At 31.5% G+C, this 25,460-nt stretch overlaps 1 protein-coding gene across 5 annotated transcripts in view; it reads left to right on the top strand.

The window, feature by feature from the left end:
* Window positions 1–24,852, top strand: part of LOC149425017 (neuronal acetylcholine receptor subunit alpha-7-like) — a 402,913-nt gene extending 378,061 nt beyond the window's left edge. For 3 of the 5 annotated variants that reach the window (XM_089648467.1, XM_089648485.1, XM_089648469.1), the window contains 2 exons: window positions 15,026–15,220; window positions 19,507–24,852. In XM_089648467.1, the coding sequence (XP_089504593.1) occupies window positions 15,026–15,220; window positions 19,507–19,591 (280 nt within the window). In that variant the 3' untranslated portion in view covers window positions 19,592–24,852. The remainder of the gene's footprint in view (window positions 1–15,025; window positions 15,221–19,506) is intronic. The other 2 variants (XM_089648468.1, XM_089648475.1) reach the window with 1 other exon arrangement.
* The last annotated feature ends 608 nt before the right edge of the window (window positions 24,853–25,460 follow it).

The following is a 25,460-nucleotide window of genomic DNA, read 5'->3' as shown; positions in this document are numbered from 1 at the left end:
TTATGTAGCAGACGCTTTGGGAGTCCTCGGTTGATGGCGGGACTAGGTCTAGTCCACCCCCTTGATGGGGTGTAGAACAATACAAAATAATAAGAAGAGTTCAGTTTTACCTCCTTGTGATAAATCAAGTCCAAACACAGCAAAACTGAATTGATGTTTATCTAAGTACAATATAGGAGAAAAAGAAATGTGGCAAGTTTAGTTTACAAAAATTCAGCAAATTGAAATCGGTAAAAAATAAGTAGCGATATTTAGGCTTACCTTTTTTCAATTGTATTCATATACACTTGAAATAATAATGTACGCCGCTTTCAGAACATACATTCACCCACGGATTGAAACTGACTGTATGAAATAATAATTGCATTTACGGTAATTTCATTTTTTGACCCTAGCTAAGCGTAACCGTAAATAAAAAAAGCTTTCTTTGTAAATGTAGCCTCTACACAAAGGCTGTGTTATGCTAACCGAGTAATATTTTTGAATGGACTACCAACATTCACTCGGTTACGAATTCCAAGGGTTTTTCACTGAATTTGCCAATAGACGTTTTTATTTGCGGGTACTATTTAAAAAAATACCTTCGTAATTCTTGCTGAGAGAGAGAAACTGAGTGGAATGTCTTCCAGCGAACTAAGTAATTATGTTAGTGAAAAGGTTTTTTGTAAAGAAATTGCTAGCGAGTGCCTTTCGACGTCCTGTAATTCATAATGTTTTATTTTTCATCAATCTATTGGATACCCACAGTGATTTCTACAAGGCTGTGATTTTTAAACTCAAAAATTGTTCCACAAGATATTAATAAAATGTACACATGTTTACAAATCAATGTTCATTACTATTAGAAAACATTGGTAATAAATAAATTGTTCGTAAAAGACTTATTATTATACTAAATGAAAAAAGGCTCATTCTAAAATCATAAAACCTCGGAGTCTTTTATTGCGAAGAAACGTCACAATTTGAAAGTTGTCAAAGTTAGGCTAGTTCATTATGGCTTTCTGATACCAACTCTGATGTATTACTGTGGGATCGAGGAATGCGGAAAGTAGATTTAATGCAGTTAAAGTGTTCCGATAAAATTGCTGGAAGTAATGTTGGAAATAACATGTTTTCATGTTGGAATAACTTAATGAGTAAAACCTCAAATTGTAATAAATAATCACTGAAGACAATATTGACGACACTCGAACAAAAAACATAAATTCAGAAAAATTTTAGTTACAAATTTTACATTTGGTACCTGGGTACAATTCCTAGATGTGACCGAATCTTATTCTGATTTTCTTTTGGGAGTCGTATTGTCTTTAATGATAAAATAACGTGATTCAGTGAGAGACGCTTAGATTGTTTAACCAGAAGGAGTGTTGGTAGAATATGTATTGTATGACACTCAAGTAAATGACGCCGAAGAAAGAATTGTCATGGAAGACGGAAAAAATCACTTTCATTTGTCGGAATAACGGAATAGTGTGTGCGTATTTTTGAAACAAGGAGTGGAAACCAGGACATAAATTTTCTGCCCACCCCTGCAGCTAAACCGTGTGATGATTCGTCAGTTTTCTTTTCAGAAAAAAAATTCCACACAAGCTTTCATAAAATAACTTCAACGGTTTGGGGATTGCTGTTTAAAGTTCCTAACAAAATAAATAAATCAAAAGATGCATCTCGTGCTCTGCAATAACAAAATCAGGCTTACATAAATCACACCCAACCGTCTACCGTCTTGACAATATTTCGTATTTGACTAATTAGCAAGGAATAAATATGTGTCCTATTACGCGTTTTGATTGTTCATTGAGGAAATGGGTCACACGAGTTCATAATGTATTATTAAACAAGGACGAAAACTGTTGATATCTCATCACCATAAAACACACTCGCGCTCTTCTATTATTCAAGTTAATGAAGATGACTACGTCTTGCCTTGTAATATAAGTTCACGCTCCTCGCTGAACTTAACAACTGTGAGATGAAGCCATAAATATTAAGGTCTAAGTGTTTGAATAAAGATGATATTGTACCGCCGATGTATCCGTCAACACTTCGCAGAATAATTGAATCTAATTTACACTCTCTTCTTGTTAAACTGTTTGATGAGATTTTCGTTTTTTGTGTACGAGACTCGATATTAAAATTATTGAAATGGAATTTCAATTATTGATACATGATTTGACATATGTTTTTTAATACTCGCGCAGACCCCTAGAAAATCAGAAATTGTAATTATTATAGGATCTGTGAATCTAGAAGTATTTATAAAAAATATATTTGCGTCATGATCATCGCCAAAGATAATTTTGATCATTGCCTTTCAAAAAATGTTCGAAAATATACCTTTCGAAAAATACAGTTAGTAAACTTGAAAAATTACGACATCTGTTAATAATAAATAAAAAATACACATTTTAAATACGGAAATATTAATTAATAAATTTATTCTTGTACCTGTTTCATTGTTTTTCTGAACCATTTCCAGAATCAGTTTAGTTTTGATAATCAAAACAAATCCCAGATCTAGAGTTCATTGAGCCGGACTTTCACTGAGATACACCACCAAAGTTGTTGTTTTTAATTCGGATCTACGTGACTCATTCAGCGAAGCAGGATATTTAGACAATTCTCGCTACAATTCATAATTTACTCGCTTTTTAATAATGAGTTTTTTCGGGGCAACTTGGATACAATATGGCTTCTAAAATATGTTCATTTCTAATTATATTTAAACTTTTTGATGGTTGAATTATTTTTAAGCTGTTTAGATATTTTATACAGAGAAAAATAGAAATGCATTTTATAAATTCCGCTTTATACTCGTAATAGCTTCGACACGGTTACAACAAATATATATTAATTAATAATATAACAAATATTATTTATTATATATATACATATATTTTTTCATATGTATTGCTTGTTTAAATACGTGCAATTAATATGACATACAATTTTTCCATACAAATTTTTATATGAAAAGGTTATTTAGTTTTAATGTTGTAAATTAATAAATTTCAATGTTACTCCATTTTACGGTACTCCTTAACCTAACCTTAACCATATTCTTCCCCACTTTCTTCAACATGACAACAATAACTCATAGTCTGATTGACGCTGGTAGCTATCTTTTTATCATTATGTATGTGATTAAAATCTTTTCCCGATGCAAGGAAGCACGAGCTTCATTACGCAGCTGACGTTTTACTTTGTTCTGAAAAATAACATTCATGTTTTCTCTCACAATTAAAAGAAAAACGTATAATATCTTTTTGTCAGGATATTTAATTTTTATGAACAGTTAATACTTTCACAGCATAATAATATGCCTCCATAAATTCATACATAGGTTTCAACCAATGTTTGCTTGATGTTGCACTCCTCGTACCTTATTTACTCCATATTTACTCCTCGTACCTTATATTACCCCATTCGCATAATTTTATTCATATCTTTGCTCCACTAGGGATATTCTTTACTCTGGTTTCTATAGCATAAATAAACCAAAACCAAATACACAGGTGCTCGAACAATGGCTATGAGTATATGTACTTGCTGTATTTTATTGTCTTGTGTAGAGTTAAATCGAATAAATGTATCCTATGCTAATAATTCTAAAACAATAACTGTGCTAGTGGCGTGGCGACTGTATAGTAGTGTACAGTCAGGTGGGTTGGATTGGCAGCTCCGTGCTTCCAGTTTTGTGTATTGTTTAGATAACAGGTGAACTAAGTTATAATTTATTCAAATTGGAAACGGTGCATCATAGCATATATATTCTGATATAATGCGATGCGATCTTCTAAAATGTTCGTCTGCAGTGGAATAGTAATTTGTACAGAACCCAGATTGACTGCTTTACGCTCTCGACGAGAATATCCAAGGGTACCCTAGCGAGATAATGTAGTCGACGCGCCTGCCTCATCGGTACTCCGTTACTTGACCATCTATTTGTGAGTGTCAAAAGATGAGAGGTTAACAATCATGTGGGGAATTAATGGTATGAAGGTGGTACTGGTAATATATGAAAACAGCCTCTATAAAACAAATACCAATCCAAGAATATATATGAGACTGAAGAAGTAGCCCTTGGGCTGGAGAAATATTTAGTACCGTAAAGCGATTTTTTTTATAATTTTGAAATCGGCATAGTTGGAAAAGATATATTAACATTTGAAATTGTTTAATTTTTTATTTTATTTTTATAAATGACATTTTCTATTCTCATACCCGCATAGAAGCTCTATTTGTTTTCATTTTTACGATTTTATGGGACATGAATGCGAAATAAACCACACGTTAAATTTGTGTTTTACCATTTAATTAACATTTATGAAGTGTTAGAATAAAACAAGTAGTGAGTTAAATCCGTGTCAGTAATAATATTAATCACATTGAAAAACCTAAAATTCTCCAAAGTTGCTATGAACGGTTTTTAACTATTTTGGTGTTGAATATGGGCATATATTGTCCCGATTCTTGGCTTGTTTTTATTAAGCCATCTCGTCTGAAGGGTCCACAAACAATTACTGAGGGTTCTGTTACAATTTTTACACATATTTAGGCAGTAAATTTTTTAGGCAGTGGCTCGGTTACACATTCTTATTTTATAATATCAATATAATCATTAACAGGAAAATCAAAAGCAAGCGCGTGAAACGTACGAGTAACTAGTCTATTTACATTTTCGTTTTCTCCTACATAATATTTTTAGTTGTCGGCTAACATGGCTAACAATATGTTTTTGTAAGGCCTAAAAACCGATGACACTATATTACTGAATAAATAACATATTAAAATCGCTTGGAAAATAGCGTGAAAGCACTATTGTTTCGGATCTAGCACCAAAAATGCGTATTGGTTTCTTCTTAAAATTGAACTACAAAGGGGCGTTAACTGTTAATGCAAATGTAAAGCCTGACAATCCTGTTCGCTGCAGCGAGCCAACTGAAATGTACAATTTTACCAGGATATTTTGGAAAAGTATCCCATGCACTCGCCATCTGATTATATTTAACTATTATTTTCAATTATCATTATTATTTATCCAAGTTTAAAATGCTGTCCTTAGGTCTATCGAAATATTTAACAAATTGATTGGAATCGATTATTAATTATTAAGTAAGAGCGGTTCTTTTCGTTATTCAAGCTTGGCGAAATTTAGACCTGTCCAGAACGCAAGATGTGGAATTAAGTCGACACCAAAGATATTAGAAGAACGAGATATGCTATGTTGGCCGCCGGACCGTAGCCGGAGTACTACCTAATTAGGGTACTTTGAACGGTATCGGGACGTGTACGCACAGAAATCTGTTATATGTATTAGTGCGGATACCTTAACGCAAGCGAAGGTGTGCAGTAGTATTGGTGAACAAAACCGGCGACACTCGGCAAAACAATTCCACTCAGTACGAACTGCGCATAGCACATCTCGTTCTTCTAATATCTTTGGTCGACACCTTCTAGTGGGTGCAACAGTAATGAACGCAGTTTCTGCTTGATCCTGAATACAATATCTGTATACAAACTTTGGCCACACCAGGGTCTTTCATCGCAGCTTTTTAAAATTACAAAGCAATTGAATATGAAGTATATTTTTCTGACATTTTTGAGTCTGGTGTTTAAACCGCACAAAGGAATAGCGTCAGTTAAATTTTCTGCACTTAATATCATAATTTATGTTTTCAATAATCAAATTGGTTATTTATTGTTTTGGTGTTTATTTCGTAGAACTCCATTTAATTTTTTTTTTTAAATAAATTTAAAATAAATCAAATTTAATAATGTTATAATAATTATTAAGTTTTGCTATTTTTACAGTTTTTAATGTGACAGCTGTTTCGGCTTTTGAGGCCATTATCAAACTGTGGATATCTCCACACGGCGACGACTTATTTATATGATTTTATTTATCCCCAACCATTTAAATTTCTATAATGTTCAAAAATGATTCATTAAGAATTGGAATATTCAAAATATTTGGAAATCCAGCAGTGTTTATAGAATTGTTAAAATTAATGACCTAAGGGTTTTCTTAATTGTTGGTACATGGGTGATTATGTTAAGGAATTATATTTTTGTTTTAATTATATTATTGGGTTTTTTGAAAATATTAGCAGGGGAAAAAACCCAAAAAAACCCAACAAATATAATTCCTTAACATAATCACCCACGTACCAACAATTAAGAAAACCCTTAGGTCATTAATTTTAACAAGTGTATAAACACTGCTGGATTTCCAAATATTTTGGTTATTCCAATTCTTAATGAATCATTTTTGAACATTTAAAACGATCAAGAGCAGTTTTTTTATTGTTAGACTACTATCGCAAAAGCTGTATTGGTGATGGTTTCTTTTTTATTGTATGTAACAAATATGTGTAGATTAGGTCAGTAACTAAACAAATTTTTCATAAATGAGGTTAGGTCATATTTGCAGTAGTGGACTCAAAAATGATATTTACAAATAGTCACGTCTGAGAAAAGTATTCACGCAAATAGTTTTCGAAGAATGGAATCCAGTAGACAAGTTGCTACGCCAATGGCATAATCTTAAAAAAGCTTCGTCAGGTTTCCTCTTTATTTCGAGGGCATGAACAACAAAAAAAGTTCCGAGTAGCTAAAGGATATGGCGCATTGAATTTTCCAGTCGAAAGAGCAAAAAGAAACGATAAGAAGTAGGTAAATTAAAATGTTTATCCACGCATGCGAATTTATTTTTCAAACAAAACTTTCCACAAGGGTACATATCGTGAACAATAGACTATGTTAATTTCATGCTGAAAATTGAACAATAGGAAGCGTTCAAAGTGGGCTGAGATTGTGGAAATACATTGAGAAATTTTATTTTGGAAGATATTGTTCACTTTTTATAATTATTTCAATGAAAAGCACTACCAATTTGAACATTTAAGATGTTTGAATAAAAACAATTTTTCAGAGTTTGCGAAAAATGTTATTTCACCAATCATACTTTTATAAGGACATTGGGGTTAAAATTCTTTTCCATAATAATAAAGGCAAAAAAATTATATTGCTTAGTAGCACTTGAAATCAGAAAATCCGTAATTAATAACTCCAGTTTATTGAATAATCATATAAATTCATCTTTTGGTCATATTCTAGACATTCCCAGAAATCCTCTAATTACTCCTCCCCTTTGTTCACCTCCCTCTCCAACATCTAGAAATTTATACATATTTATCAGTATTGTGTATTTTAAGACAGTTTTGATACTCCCCTGATGAAGGAAGGATGCATCCGAAACCGGTTGAGTATAATAAAAATTAAAGTGGTCAAAAACAAATTGAAGTGTTTATATTGAATATTTTATTTCAAAAGTTTTCAAAGAATTAATTTTTTAATACACAATAAATAACTCATACGAACTCTTTTGCGAATGTACAAAAAGTAAGCAGCAGGCACTTTTAAAAACTTCGGTTGTGATTTCTGCCTGTCTGTAACTCGGGTTAAATGAACTCTATAACTTTAATTTAACTGAAATTTTCAAAATTGGAAGTGTTTTTTGGATAATAATGGATAATTCAGACTACACATCATACAATGTTAATTTCCATTTTCAAAATTAGAATTGATTTGTCGAGAATTCACCTTTAAAATGGGGATTCTCTGAATATGATCGCCATCGAATTATGGATGTATGGATGAGACAGGAAGTGAAAAATTGGTCTAATTTGACATCTGACGTCCACTTTCACCTCTAACGCTCTCAACACTCTTAAGCCGAACGACCGGAAACTTTCAAAACCGGTCCCCATGCATTCTTACTAGCGATAATTGTGAAATACGTTTCAACGAGAGACAAAACCGACTCTATAACTATCCCACCGCTAGTATAATATAACATTGAAACAATAATGTGCTGAATATATAATATTTACTGAAATTGTTTACATTTTTTTAAATTTGAATACAGAAGATACGTACCGATTTCCCAGAGCAATCGATTAATGGTATCTCCAACGAGGGTTTATTGTAAGGATGTAGGAAGTGGGGAGGGGAGGGAGAAATGTCAATGTACTTACAAGGACATCATATTGTTTAATTACCTTGTTGAAGTAATATATGAATGAAATGTTCTTCGATTTAAAGTAATCTCTGAATAATACTAATCACATAATTTGATGGATGGATGACGTACGTACCTGCCGGTAGGGAAATAACTTTAGACAACGTTTATTGGAATTGTTAGAAACTTGCCAATGTTTCGAGAAGTTTTCAGCAATTTGATAACGAAAAGGAACAGTTATAGGTACCGTTATACAGCTCCCATGATTAATTAATATTGGAAGGCTTCAAAAGAAATTTCCAAGCAGGTTTGCGGGAAGAACGTAGGTATTAGAAAATGGCTTAATGGCGCTTTTAATACTCATAAAAAACTTTGAAAATCGATTAATTTTCAATGCACCTTAATTTTTTAAAGTTTTAAGTGGAGTTTTTTATCGTTTTTAGTGACAAAATTTTGTATGAAAAATCAGTAATGAAAAATAAATATTTTTTTATAACATGACAGAGATAGGTTCTTTTGATCAGCGATTGGTAGGAGATAAATATTTTTGTTGCGCCAATTTATGCTCTAAACAAATTTTATTTCGAAGTACAAAAAAAATTATACAACAAAATATTCCGGGACGTTGCTAATCATATTGGCGGTGGGAAACAAACCACAGTACTAAGTAAGAAAACTTGGTGATATTTGTCGTGAATATGTTTATTTTATTAATAACATTAAATTTAAATAAGATTATTAAATTCACTATAAGATGATTCACAACTTGTCATGCCCCAAAGACGCGCTTTTAAAAAAGTAAATCGATGTTACCCTAAAATCACGAGGAACTTTAATCACAATCACATTTTAAAAAATACCATTTATTTGTAAGCTACACTAAAAATTCAAATAGTGACCTCTAGTGTAATAAAATTTGAAAAACGTTTTCTTACGAGTATTTTCTAGGTCAACATACAATTTATATATTAGGAGACGTAAAATATTCAAATTATGCCAACTGTGGATAAAAAGGATATTACTAGCGCAGACTCTTGAAAAATCATGGTATAGTATTTTCGAAAATGTTCACGCGAATAGAAGTGCGCCGGGATCGGATTCGGGAGTTTTGGGGATTCATTTGACGTCAGAGCTCTGGAGGTCAAATTGGAGGTAAAAAACTAGAATCAATTTTTTCGCTTCGTGTTTCATCTAAATAAATAAATAAATACATCAATTGGAGAGTCTGAATTTACGACACATCAGTTCCACTACAAATGCAATTAAAAATATTGCACTACAGGTAAGCACTATCGATTGTCTAAATTCAAAATTAGAATGTTTAATGGCGTATTCTCTGTTCCACACACTCATAAGAAAATTCATACATTTATTTAAAAAAAGATATCTAAAGCATTGAAATGCAGTTATTGTTGTCCACTTTTATTCTTAACCAGCATGACATTTTTCAAATTTTTGTAATTAATATTTTGTAATCCTTCCAATGTGTTTTTCCAAAACGCTTGTTTTTTTTCTTACTGCACGAAGTTTATTTAGCAGATGTATTTGTTCGGGATGTGTAGAACGTATCATCGAGCACATACTGACCGCGTATATCCACTGGTTCCGTGCCATTACGAAGGCGCTGCGGATTACATTGCGATTTTTTAAATCCTCTACTCGTTTGGAGACATAATTGGGTGACACGTGCAGCATTCAGAGAGCACCAGATCCAGAACCCTGGATCTCCATTAACTTTACTGGGAAAAATCTTCGAAACGCTTATCAGCATCGCAAACAAATTATAACACCCAGACTCAAACCCTATAAATGGTTACATAAATTATGATTCCATGTCAATTTTGAAAAAGTAGGTACATACTAACAAAGTACAAATCAGAACTATTTACGTATAAATAAAATCACAGTTATATTTCTCCAGTTAGATATTTTTTTATTAGTTATGTCACATCTTAGTGTGTTCTAATATAACTACTTACGATATGGGCTCTACAGACGTCTCAATTTGGTTGAGCGGTTGTATCAATCTGAGAGAGTTGAACGTAAAATTGAACCGTGTGGAGATGCGTTGAATGCGAGAAAAGAGGACGTTATATTAATTCTTTTTTTGTTATTTGTTTTTGGGGTGTTATACCGTGTTGCGCTAACTCTTTCTTTAGCCAACGTTTCGGACAACATTGCAGTGTCCATCATCAGGGCAGATGTGTTATTTGTGTTACAAATGTTACAAATAACACATCTGCCCTGATGATGGACACTGAAATGTTGTCCGAAACGTTGGCTAAAGAAGGAGTTAGCGCAACACGGCATAACACCCCAAAAACAAATAACAAAAATACTTTTGGCCGTGAAAATCTTAAATCATATTTATATCAATTCGGTTGTACAGCCAGTACAACCGAATTGAGTATCGAACCGAGTATCCAACCACTATCCAACCACCAACCCACCACTCAACCAAGTTGAGTCGTCTGTAGCGTGGGTGATTAACTCAACTTTACTCAGTCTTCATAGGGAGCCGTCGATCGTAGTTGCTTGTGAGCGTACATTAAATGACAGCTTGACAACATGACAAATAAATAAAATGATAGCACGGCAAATTTTTATTTTTTTTTGCAAAATCATAGGACTGAATTTCTTTCATTTAGTAAACGATCCTACTCGAGCCATTAAATTTTTTTTAGAAGGTAAGAGGCATGCTGCGCGTGTTCCCCAGATTAGTAACTGACGAAATTGAATCAAACATCACGTCATCTGTTGACACACAACAAAATTGATTGGTCTATATGGGGTTTTAAGGTGTGTGCAATTGTACACAGGTGAATATTTATTGTTAACTGGTAACATCTCGTTTCTTTCTTAAAATTTAAGAAGCGGTAGTAACTATCAATAATGTATTATATTTTTGGAACAAAATATGTTGGAATTTCATTTTCAATTTTATTTTATTTTTGGAATAACTTAATGAGAAAACCTCAAATTATACCTTTAATCATTGAAGATAATATGAACGATTCTCAAACGAAAAATTGGAAAAAGAAAAATTAGAAAAAGATTCGGTCATATCTAGGAACCGAACTCAGAACCTCTGCCTTACCGGGGCTTTGCTCTACCTAACTCACTCCTTTGGTCATATTCAACTGAATTATATTTCGACTGAGAGCTACCAACATTATCTTCATTTTCTTGACACATAGATTTATTGGCTGCTATCTTTATTTCTAGATGCAAACGAATATTTTACTATTTCACATTTTTAGTTTAAGAGTCGTTAATATTGTCTTCAATGATTAAAATGTCTTTAGCTGTGGAATGCGGAGCGAGAAACTACCACATTTTCTTTTCTAGTTATTATTAGAATAACAATACTTTAATAGTAGCCGACTTCCGATAGGAAAAAGCAGCGAAAGTAGAAGAAAAAATAATATATTATCTTTGCTCACGCTCATCTTGTTTGTATATGTTGTAAACGCCTTTAGCAATCGTCTAATAAATAAACCTCACTGAAAACATTTACTGTTTTGAACCCAACAAAGTTTTTGCGATAAAAAATGAATTGATGTTCATAGTACCGCCAGCGGGTAATGCAGCCAAATGTAAATAGCGAACTTCCTGTCTAAAATTCGTTGAAATTTTAACATTTCAATTCGGCGCCAGGCACTTTGGTGAGACCAACAACTGCTAACTAAGATAAACAACGGGCCAGAAGTTAAATTCACATTAGCATACCGACTTCCCGTTTTTCGTTTCTTTGGTCCGTTCTGCCACCGAGATCGGAGATGTTCGTTGTAATTAATAAAATAAGTGTGTTCCGGCTGAAACTTTGAAAGAAATAGTCGAATGATTTATTAAATCTCTTAGAAGAAGCCGTGGCTGGATATGGACAAATTAACTCCTTAGACTAATTTGACAGCTTTTGAGACAGCTCATATAAATCACTGTGTCTCCCTTACTGTCATTGTGAGCAATGCATTAAAAGGTGTTAGAGATAGAAAGCAACGCGCTTTATATTCAAATCAAGACGTTAACCACGGAGTAATGTTAATGCACACCTCTATGAAACCAATATGAGAAGAAACATTTGAAACAAAAAAATGAGGTGACAGTAATGTTTATAATATGTTCTTATATATAATAAAATATATTAATACGGCTCATCAATTTTGCGGCTCATTCATAAATGACTCACCGTTAATTTGAATCATCGCTTTATTTAACATTTTAGTTTGAAGATTGTAGTTAAATTATTATTTTAATGTGCAAAATTGTTTTTTTTTTTTTTTTTTTTTTTATTTATTCGAGACACAAACAGGATATTTATAAAAACATTGATTATGGATTACAAAATAAAGAAAATACAATTATAAATATCCCTAGACTAATGTGTCTGCAGCAATCACATTTGCACATTCACATAATCAAACATGTAAAACAATGACAGTATTTATATACAAAACTTAAAACTTAATTACAAAAATTGAAGCACATAATAAGGAGAAAAATTTAAAGAGTACATATTAAAAAAAATTCTAAGCCACTAAACAATTTTTTTTTATTTATTTATTTTTCTTTTTAGTTTTTATTTTTTTTTTATTTATTACAGAAATCGTGGAGATATTTCTTGAAACAAGTTATATTATTTGAAAAAATATCTACGACAGTATGTGTTTTAGCAAGATCATTGTATGATCGAGACATTCTAGACATAGGATTAAAATATCCAGTGTTATTGGCAAAGATTTCGGTCCAAAATATGTTCATATTTCTGGTATATTTGGGCCTGGCGTAAAAATTGATTTGATTGACTAAGTTACTATTTACACGATTATTCACAATTTTGTAAAGCATTAAGAGGTCATTTATATTTCATCTTTTAACTAAACTCTCTAGTTTGAAATATGTAAGTCTTTGTTCATACCCATTTAGAAGATGGTAGACACCTGATCGATAGGACAAAATCCGTGTAAATTTTCTTTGGACAGATTCAAGTCTGGATACCTGTGTAATGTAATGTGGATTCCAGACTGTTGACCCGTACTCAAGAACACTACGGATTAACGAATTGAATAGAATTATTAGGCTATTAGAGTTCTTGAACAGTTTAGTTGATCTTACAATAAAACCTAGTACTTTATTTGATTTATTTACAATTTATTCTATGTGTTGGTTGAACGTTAGTTTGTTGTCGAATATAATTCCTAAATCTTTGATCGATTCAACTGTTTCCAGATTGTGACCACATATGCTATATGAGTATAGAGTTTTGTTGGTGTTCTTGGTGAAATTTATAACTTTGCACTTAGCTATATTCAATTCCATTTCATTGTCAATACACCAGGCAGATAATGTGTTAAGGTCTTGTTGTAAGAGTTCACAATCTTCCATAGATTTAATTGCTTTATATATCTTGAGGTCGTCAGCGTATAGAGAAAAATTACAGTGGAGTTTACATGTAAGGTCGTTAATGAAGATTAAGAAAAGCAAAGGTCCAAGGTGTGATCCTTGTGGAACGCCCGACGTGACTAATTGGGGAAGAGTTAAAACCGTTAACAGTAACTAATTGACTTCTATTTGATAAATATGATTCTAACCAACGAAGCAGATTTCCGTGTATGCCGATTTTATCCAGTTTATTCATTAAGATAGGGTGACTAACTTTGTCGAAAGCCTTTGTTTTTGTTTTACTTCTAAAGTTATTTAACCTGATTTTAAGCTCTTAATATTAGATGTACGAGTACAAATAATGTAACGAATTGCGTTTACCACTATTTCCATCCACTTATCATAATACTACTTGCATTATATATTGTTTGCCATATCCATGCTAAGAAATAAGTCAGTAGACATGGTGTAATGATGTCATTTTTTAAATTTTCCATGAACGCGATCAAATTGGTTTTCGAAAATGATCTAATATCCAAGTGAAAAGAATTGTCCTTTTTAATTTTTGTTGAATAATGAATTAGTTGAGCAGCTTGTCGCTAAGAAATAAGTTTTTAAAATCTCAAATGAAGAGAAACGCCTTTTTCACAAGCGATGGGAAGGAAGGGGGGTATTTTTACAAAATAATACTAATATAACTTTACCAATTAAAATGTGTCGAAGTATAAAAGTTTATTTTTCTGCTTCTGATAATTTATTTCGTAATTTATTGAATGCCCTTAGGACTTTTACAAACATAATACAAGTCGAAATTTTATAAAATACGATAATATAATCTGATATAATGTATTATTATTTTATTTACTGTACGGTTTTAGGATTGTTGTAAACGGAAGTGGCGCCATCTGATGTTTGCCATGAAGTTTTCAAACCGCGCGGCGAGTTTTTATCTGCTAGTATATATAAGTACATTTAATACATAATGTATTCGTGGGAATAATAAATACTTACCACGTTACAAACGTAATACAGAAATACATCTCAGTTTCTTTTCCAATTATTTGTTTTGCTGTTGCAAGACGGAAAAAATAATCGTGCAAAAAATGTTTATATTTTTTTTCATCTAAAAACTCGAATTCCTAAATTGGTCGAATATGTGTGTACAGTGGCGTGCAGTGTTTAAAGGCTAAAAAGCTATGCTATTCCAGATGAAACGAACCGTTTTAATAAATCAAAGGATAATAAACAAAATATGACAAATTTCTGAAAAGATATTTTTCCGTAAATTTAAAGAAAACGGTAATTTTATTAGTGGTAGTGTTCTACCTTTGATTATAGAGAAATGCACGCAACTGCTACCACGTCATTATTACGTAGAGGCAACGCTGTAGGTTGTAAAACAGCTGTCTATTTGTTTAAACAGCCGGAGTGACGTCACCAATGACATACGAAAATTGACATGTATTGTTTTACAGATCTTTTATTCATCAACACAAAAATTAAATACAATTGTCATTTTATTCTTAATTTCTTTCTTACTGTAAGCTAATATTAGATTTTTGTATTTCCATGTCTATGTCCAATGCGTCCCATTTTCAACGGTTGCTTCCCCCAAAGCAGGGCCGAGTTCCGTCGTTCGTTCATTCGGCCAGCCACTGTGGAGGATCAGAGCAACGCGCTGCCGCTTTCCACCGCGCACCGGGAGCTGCACTGCATTCTCCGTGAGCTGCAGTTCATCACGGGGCGCATGCGCAAGGCGGATGAGGAAGCCGAGCTCATCAGCGACTGGAAGTTTGCCGCCATGGTCGTCGATAGGTGAGAACTTTTAACCAATGGTGCAATGACAAAACAGAAATGTCACCAAACAGAACACACAGATATGAAATACTGTTAATTTATTCAAAATCTGGTCAAATTATTAGTTTTTTACTAGGCAAGTATGAAAAGTTAAAGGGTTTTCCACTTGGAAAATAATATTATTTGAAAAAAGGACCGAGGTAAAAACCAACATTATCTATTCACTCCTTTTGCAAGTGAAAAATTTGCTATCTAATTGAAGTCACTTTATTGATAAAAATAGAATCGTAATCAATTGAACCGGATAAAAAAAAATCTATATATATTTCAAAAGATTCCGATAAAACCAAGTGAAAACAATCTGAATCTTCATCCACTGTGCACTAAGTTATACTGTTAACTCAAATATTTTTATAACACATTCGTTAAATTTTATCCAATAAATGTAGTTTGCATTTTCCAGGTTTTCAATTATTCCACTGGTTATTCTAACGCATGTTTTGGGTGAATTTGTGTGTTTTTCTCAAAAAGAGCAGAGAAAGCGAAAGGAATAGCAGGTTTTTGATCGCACAATCGCTGATCGATATCATTTGTAACCCCGTTCAAAATATCCCGGTAATAACTTACTCTAACCCGTTTAATGGGAGATAGATTCAAATCGATTCATGCATTATTTAGTCATTTTAAAAACAGGCCGTGGGAAAAGGGGTTTTATTCTGTGGGCAGGACCTTAAAGGACGACAATTAATTTAAAGCTCTATTTTCGCATTATTATTCAGATAACGGTGATAATATTCATACAGAAAATTATTTGTTGTAAGCACATATTAATTACAACGTTCTTCGTTATAATCACTCAGGCATAAAAGCTGCATCTGAATTTTACTCTTTTTGTAGAATACAGATTTTCATTTTGCTTTCATTTTCAAGCAGACTTGTTCAATGAAGTAAATGCAAATTCTCACCCACTACTACTAGTTATTTAATCTGCTTCTGAAAGCCTTTTAAATTAACTATATCCTACTCTCTGGTCCTGTAAAGAGCCGTTTTGTTGGTTACTCTTTGTAGCTAAGCATTGACTAGCTTCCGTTCCGTGAATCTTTTCTAGTCTTACGATCTTTTTAGTACCCCGAATTATTTTGTACTGACAAGATAATGCAATAGTCACATTGCGTAGTACTATAAACCCACATAAACGTAACGATGTCCATTATAAATTACACACCGTAAAAAAGTCTACAATTTTGTCCACGTTATTAAAATTATATTAGGGCTATCATAATTTCTAACGAAGGTTCTAGATATCTACATAATACGTTGGTTTATGAATGGGCTATATTTGTCAGAGCTTTCGCTTGGGACCATATTTATGCGAACGGTAAAATATTAAGCTCTTCACTTTCAAAAACATTGTTGACCGCTGGTTTATGATACTGTTGTAGGACAAGTGGGCCCTGAAAATGCTTATCATACTTGTTTTGTGTTTATTCGTAGAGTTCTTTTTTATTGTTTATGTGCTCATAAAAACCTTATACTTTTTATATGTTTGATTTATCTGCATAATTTGTTTATGTAGGCCTAACAAAACGCTTGAATTTATGATTGACCTTACTTAATGCAGAAAATTGGTGTGCTGAAGAACACATCTATGGCTGTTTTAATAAAAACTCTCGTACGGTGAACTCTTTGACATAATGAAATTTGTACAGATTTTCTCTTTTATTTTATAGATCGTCGTAATTTTTTTCCGTTTTCAACGTTGTGTTTGTAATAAGCTTAGGAGCTTCTGAATGTTTAAACTTTTGCGAAGCAGTGAATTATCTTCTAGTTCTCTGATAACATTCAACAAATGTTATCAGAGAACATTTGTTAAATTTAAAAAAATGTAAGCACTTCAAAATTTTCTTTTGCTGAATCGTTCATCCTTTTCTGTTTCAAACAAATAATTTATTGATCCTTTCAAATTTGTCAATGAAAAGCTTTTTACCGGAAATATCTCTTCTTTCTTCTTCATTAATTCTTATCTTTTTTAATTCTTCATTAATTCTTATCATAGCTTTTATTTGTAATATTCATTTCAATTTTATCCATTTCATTTTGCCCATGTAATCGGAATTCAGAAGCGTCTCTGCTTTATTCTAGTATTTATTTAAACAGACAAATCTCATTATTTTTTGAGAGAATATTTTTCAATGTTTCATTTAATAATATTTACTCAAGAAGGTTAAAAATTTCCAATGAAATCTTTCAATTTAATTAAAAACTACTCTCTTGCTGAATATATAACTGCTTAGTAAAATTTACTGATTATTTTAATAAAAATAAATTACTAAGAAACTTTTCAATGATAATAAACGCACTCCAACAAAAAATTTAAAAAGTGAGAAACTTATTATTTAATATTTACGAACGTTTTATTAGTGAAACGTCTTCACTTTAATTAACAAAATTTTTAATTACAAAATTATATAAAACAAATGAAAAAGTACAATAAAAAATAGAGTGAAAACAGAAATTTAGATAGTCTAATCATTTTTCCCAGAAAAGAGCAGAAACATCAAAAAAATATTATTTTTGAGATTACGTAATAATGATGGCGTTTGAAATTTATAAAAATTAGGAAGAGAAAAATATTATTTAGATAATTGAGAGTGTAGATTACCAAGTTTATTGAACCCACGATAGTAGCAACAATTGAAAATAGAAAACTTACGTCTGTAATGGTGGAGATCTGGGTAGAGAAAGAGAATTAGTTAGTATGCAATACTGTATATATAAAGCATTTTATATTGCCTTCTTACTCTAATACTATAGTAGTCAAGTTAAGAACTCCACTATCTCACATATTTCCAATTATTTTAATAAGCTTTTGTGAATGTAAAAATATAAGTCCAATATATTTACGAGTGTAGTAATACCCGTGAAGAAAAAAATGATAGTTTGCTCTAGGAGTAACCGCCATACCGAAAACGTGTGGAAAATGTTCACGAAGTTGAGGTTTCGTCCGCTTCCTAGTTCGAGGAATTTCATTTCCATCAGGGATGAATATTCAGCCGGGAATGGCAGAGGCGGGAGCCGTGAATATCAGTGGTAAATTGTTTTACTCCGGAGTCTCTTGGTGCAGATTCAATACCATTTACCCACTACTAGAAGTACTTGCCAGGACTGGGAGGGAAGTCTCCTTATGGAGACATGGAAATGGGTCCCCTACGGATATGAAATTTTATATCGGACCGTACACCCTTTCACATTCTGTTTTATTTTTGCAATATTTTTTTTATTATCGTTGTTGTTTTTACTCATGTATTTCAGGCTTTATATTATATTATCATATTATTTTTATAAAATGTGTAAAATTGTCTTAACATATTATGTGTTATTAATTATGTTTGTTATAAAGAGAACCTACCTACCAACAATAAAAATATATATATTAAAATTCAAATCATCCTTTCAATCTCGGGATCAAAAATGTTTACATGGTGTCTAGCATTTTCAAATATACGTAAACATACGTCTCTATTAGTACAACTTTAATGTTTACTTTTTACTATTGGATAAGGTACAAAAAGCTTCTTACCATTAATACTTCGATTTGACGACCTACGAGGAAGTCTCTCGACTAGCAAGCCGGAGGTCGCGGGTTCAAATCCCGGCATTCGATTAATTTGTGTTATTTCACAATTCACTCATTTGAAATAATATATAGTATATTTTCGGCACGTTATAGGGTGGAGGATACCTCATTATCGCCCTGGGGTAAGAACACCATTCAGAATCGAAACGTTGCTTGAAATGGCTCTGGCCGTATTTGGTGACTAGGTCTGAATAGCTAGGTACTTTCCTACCTTCCTCTTTCCCATCTCCTTCTCCTCCGCACTATCTTCAGCCTCACTTTAATTGGTGGTGCTGTAGTCTCACTGGCTCCAGACGGTTGGGAGAAATTGTAACTCTTGTGCGATGTTCACAATTAGAAATTGTAACTCTTGTGCGATGTTCACAATTATAAATTGAAACTCTTTTGCGATGTTCACAATTAGAAATTGTAACTCTTTTGCGATGTTCACAATTAAAAAAGCATTTACATAATGTGGTGTTGTGTGTGTAGGAATAAATTTAATCCAACATGTGATTGTAGGGTCAAATGAAAAGTAAATAGAATTGGAAGCAAATAAGTGCGGAATCAAAGTGTAGGTTGATGAATATGTTTAGTAAGTTCAGTCCACTCACCACTGACATGCTTGCTTGCTTGCTGTAGATGTGGTCGCGCCGAAATAATAATGTTATCAAATGCTTGATTTCAGGTTCTGTTTAATCATCTTCACGCTGTTTACGATCATCACAACGGTAGCTGTGCTCCTCTCCGCGCCACACATCATCGTCCAATAATAAACAATGAATGTGTGTGTTATAAGGTACGAGTACTCCTGGATGCACAGAATACTGACCTCCAATCAATGCTTGGTTTCAGGTTCTGTTTAATCGTCTTCACGCTGTTCACAATCATCGCGACAGCTGCTGTGTTACTCTCCGCTCCACACATCACCGTTCAATAATAAATCATTCACATGGTTACACTAGTCATAGGATAATCATGTGAATATATAAAAAAAAGTTTGGTCTGATTCCAAAAGTTTGGGGATAAACATTATTTCAACGTTTTAAAGATAAATTTAGTATTAAACGCACGCCCCTTTAATGTAAATTGTTTGGTACGACAAACTGACTAAGAATGTTGGATGAGTGGAAAGGAAAGGATTTGACGTTAGGAAGTGATATTTAATTAAGTGAATAGTGATTTGGTAGCCTCATCAATTAAAGGCCCGACATTGATCTGAAAAGGTTGCTTTATTTTCTGATAATACAATACTTACGTATAATATCTAATATAATATAGATCTGAATCAACCAGTGACCGGCGCGAAGTGAAGTGATGGAATTATTATTTCGTTTCGTTTTATGTGTGGAAAGCTCTGGTACTCGATTTTGTAATGTGTTTTCACGATTACGGCCCTGATTGGGGACGCTTTTTGTGAAGCAGGGGTATTTGTGCTTCCAAAGCACGCTCATAGTCACATTAAATTAATTAAATAATACAACTGCGTAGATACAAATTTAAAAAAAACTCGTTTAATTTTATTTTCATTTATTTTATTTGAAACACTATATTCGTAATTAATTATAAAGATAATTGAAATGTTAATTCTGTTGCACTCACTTTAATACTTTTCACGGAAGATATACATAATAATAACTTTTGTAAGATAACAAAAAACACGTAACTCGCTAAACTTCTAAATAAATTATTTGAGAACCAATATACGTTGAATGCTGGAATTGAAATAAATATTCTATTTCGATTGTTTAATCTCAGGGAATTATTTTACATTGCATCGCTTATAATATATAACCTTATGCTATTATTTTATTCACACTGGAATTTTACAGACTTGAAATACAGTAAAATTACAATTTGATCATTGATACAAATGCATAATACAAGAACACACCTTTTTATTATTGACGATTTGAATAAAAATAATCAACACAAATAAATCCTAGATATCAAGAGGAGTATCTTTATACACGTTTCAGGTAAACGTATTTTTTTATAAATGTAGATGTTATAATAGAATGTAATGTTTAGTAACAATCTCAGAAGAGAGTTCTTGGATTAATTTGATGCAATGAATTAAATTAGAAATGACGTTGAGCGTGCTTACAGGATTCATATTATACTTATTCGATTATTGATAGTTGCACGGTTCAGGAAAGTAATAATTTATTAGTGATTGTGTAACCAAATATTGAAAAAAAACATATTGTGTCTAGATTTTCCTAAAATAAATATAAATTAATCTTGTTCAATTGTTATTGTTTAAAAGCGTTTTAAAATTAAAAAATAAAGTATGTGTTGTAAGGCACAAAATAAACTGAGTTTTCATTCAGTAAACTTTAAAAACAAAGATATACATTTCTTTGTTAATTTGTTCTGAGTGTTAAATGTTTTTTATTTATTTTTATTATTACAGTTTTATGTCGAGTGATTTTGTTTTTGCCAATTGATTACTTTGAGATTGCAAATTCAGTTTATTTTTGGTAGCTGTTAACATCATAAACCATACACAATGTAAGGCGATTTCGCCTAAATTGGATTAATTACGATTTAACTAGAATAATTGGCTGTAAATTGTCATTATTAAACATCTTTTCTAAGATAACCGTAGTCGTATATCTATAATACATACTACTCGTAATTTCATTAATTAGAACTAGCTTCAATTTCCAATCTTCAACTTCTGAACGTGTCTTTAAAGGAGAGGGGGATAGAGGAAAATCAAAAAGCATTAAGACGTGGGTCGTGAAACTAAGAAATCGGGACTTACCTAGAAGTCCGGTAAAGGCGAGTTTTAGTGAATTTGTTTTATATTTAGGTAGTCTTTCATCTTGCATGTCATTTCACTTTAAGAACGCAATACATCATCGATCACCAGCACGTGTAGATGACCCATCACTAGGCATAATCTTTCTAGAAATCTCCCGGTTAGAGCGTCTTGTGTTACATACTTTATTAACATCGAACCGTTAGTCGTGTTTTCTTTCTAAGAGTAACTATTAATGATATTTGTTAAACTTAAAACAATTAATTTTGTTGTATGTTGCTTTAGATAATAATTAGAGTGTCACATTCAATTTTCGATATCATTTAGTTATAGACCATTTGAGTCGGAAAATGCAGGTTAAGTGAAGACAATACTGAGTAGTCGATTTGTCGTCCAGGAAATCCATTTCGCAAGCAATTTCATCAGCCATTTGCTTTTCTTCCATTATAGCCATGCAGTAAAGTTAGTTTGGTAGATAATGTTTCTTGTTGCAGATAAATCTTTTCGTGCCAAATGCTGAAGAGATGGGGAAGTTCATGGCAAGTGAGTAGTGTCAACCCTTTGATGAAAGAGTTAATTAACATTATTTTTTAAGATTACCTTGTACTTAGGCACCCCTATCTATCTATGTATTTAAAAATAATAAAGGAAATAGTGAAATTACGAATCTGCATTGCGATCCAAAGGAAAAAAATCCACCGGAACCTATTCCATGAAGTAGGTAACTGACTTCCTAAATTTCATTGTATTGTAGATGATTGTATTATTTGTAAACCCATCATTGATTCAAATGATTCAATTTTTTCTAATTCAAGGTTCATTGTTATAACCTATCAATAGTGGGTGCGTCAGTATTAATTTTTATCATCTTGATCACCTGATCTTGGTGACTTAAAATAAGTTTTCCAAATAACATCTTCTGCATTCTACTTTTGGAGTTGGAGTTTATTTGATATACTCGTATGTAGTATCCTTCCTGATAAAAGCATTATTGATTTCATGAAACAATTTTATTGCATGCTCTCTTCTCTGTAAATTATATCATTCTTACTCTATAAGGTTGCTGATGCATCTCCATTTTTATTCTAATTGTCTAATTATATAGAATTTTATGCTATAACTACTACTACTTAACAAATAATCAATATTTATTACTCTCGTACTTCTAAGCTACAGTATATTATTAAAGTATCTATGGGAAGCCACGTTATTTCAGATCATATTGTGGTTTTTAAATAAATTCTCATTGTTTCCAAGAAGTTCGTTCTAGTGTTTGGTTGTATGTTTTAATGAGGCGACCATTATGAAAACTGATTTGTAATTAGGTAAGTAAAACACAATCGAAATAGTAGGTTTATATAAAATATATTATATCAGGATGAGATAAATGCAGGAAATGGGAATGAATATCGCAGAGGTTACATTATTTGTTCTGATTAAGTTGTGTTTAGAAAGCTTTCAGATTATTTATTTTACCCATTGTCTAGGTTTAAGGAATAGAAAATCATTTAGTTTAGGTAGATAAATTCTAACACAAATTCAAAATAACAAGTTAAATAATTATATTTTAAACCGATGATAACTTTTTTACTATTATTGTCGCATAAAAAAACACAAATCATAATGAATATAATTCATTATTTTAAATGAAATTTTAAAATTAAAATAAATAATGAAACATAAAAATGCCCATGCCAGGGATTAAACAACCTAAATATTTGATAAGTTATTGATTTGTCCACAAAGTGGAATTTTATTAAGATTTAAACATTATTTGAAACAAATATGTATTACTAACATAACTTAATTAAAAACAAACTGGTCTCTGTTGGCGTGTTCCAGGAATTGAAAATGAACCTCTTTATGCATAAAAGTATATTTTTCTTATTCTGTGGAAAGTAGGAAAGTAACACCGTAATATTATGTAAAATAAAATCATCCCAGTCTCTTGTTCTCTCAGTGATTAATTACAATTTTAAATCCCATCAGTTGAACAATTGTACCCATTTTTCTATGGCTTCATAATCATCAACTAAATACTATTCCAGTCAATTTGAAAACAAACAATCATAATTATGTACTCTTAATCATTCAATCTCACGATAAAACAATAACAGAGTCCATAATAATATATTATAATAATATATTTTTTAAAGAGCGAAGAACCAAGTAAAATAAATTCAGAAGAGCTTTTAATAAATCATAATTATTTTAAAAATAAGTTATTTATGTTAGAAATGTTCATTTATTTATATATAGTTTATTGATACATTCTGTGTGATAATTAACTAACTGTTGGAATTAATTTTAAAGAATTACATAAATCATGATAAGTTTATTTATTTCTTCAATAATCGCAAATTCACTTTGTGGCGTCATTTTAAATTTAATTAAATATTTTTTTGAAGAAAAAATTTTTGTCTTCAAAGTGATTTATTTTCATTAAATTAAATAGTGGTGTATTCAAAGTGATTTTTTTTTCATTATATTTATTTTATAAATTTTCTTTCCTAAAATCGTATCTTATCGCATAACTTTCGTTGTTTCAATAAAATTACGAAAATGTCTCTTGTGGAAATTGCAAAACCTTTTTTGCAATGCGTTTCACACAAAGCATTGCATTTCACGAAAACCTAAAAAGACAGAAGAAATAATATCTCGATGTAATTGAAAACAATTTTTAAATGTTTTTTCTGTGTTAATCTTTTTGTGGTTTTCATAATCATTCATAAATAATTTTCACCCAAAATATTTAATATTACGTGTACGGAACACTTGACCAAAATTAAATATTGCTGTTTTGGATGAGTGATGCTCAATATATATATTATAATATGTTGGTGTTTTAGTTTGAATGAAAATAAGCTCAATTAGGTGTGAGAAAACATTGATCAATTTATTATTATTCTATATATTACATACTTAAACTACCTACAAATGGAAGGTCAGCTCACCTAATTTGAATTGAATTATATTTAATTTAAATAATAAAACATGGTATAAGAAAACCATGGTCTGTATGGTTAGTGATTGAAATTGTAAATGAAAATCACGCTAGATTATCCTATGCAAAGATAATATGTTTCAATGAGTACTTTTAACGACTGCAAATTAAAAGAATAATTGTGTATCTAATACAAGCTCCTATGGAGATTTTTATATTTAAATATATAAACAAAACACAGACTAAAACAATGTAAAAATAAAAATAACGGGTAAAATATGACATAAAAAAATCTAGTTTGTAGTATTTGGTTTGTATATTTAAAGCGATGAAATAAATAATTAAAAATTATTATACAAATTTGTTTTATTCTTGTGAAAAGTATAATTCCTCCGTCCTATTGTGGAAAATACCTTTAGCATCGGTGAGTAGTGGAAGACCATAAGGGTGGAGACACATTACGCTATTCGCATCATAGATTGGCCTATTTCAGCATATCGCTTGCCATACACTACCAATGGGAATGTAACAGGCATAATAATTAATCATAAACATTATATTCTGATATCTGAGCCGTTAGTACAATTATCACCTCACACATATGGTAAATAAATCTCTCAATTCACACTTTATAAATAGAAAGATTTTTTTATATTTTTTTATGATTCCAATAAATGGGATGAATAGTATAAAACAGGTGAATTCAATGGCTCTCTAGTACTATAAGCAAGTTATGTGTGTCCATATTAAAATTCAGAGGTATAATTTTTTGAAAGAAGGCGGGAAATTTAGATTAATATTTAACAGAAAGTGTGTTTGAAGGTTGTGGATTTCATCAAAACCGTAACATAATTACTGAATTCATAATTCCAGAGTTCTCATTTTGCAAAAATGTATCAAAAAAGTCATGTGTTCTGATAAAAATAACAAT

This window comes from Hesperophylax consimilis, chromosome 3 (assembly GCF_061612785.1).
Source record: "Hesperophylax consimilis isolate HC1 chromosome 3, BYU_Hcon_1.0, whole genome shotgun sequence".
In the NCBI taxonomy this organism is placed as follows: domain Eukaryota; kingdom Metazoa; phylum Arthropoda; class Insecta; order Trichoptera; family Limnephilidae; genus Hesperophylax; species Hesperophylax consimilis.
This window is presented reverse-complemented; position numbering and strand designations above follow the sequence as displayed.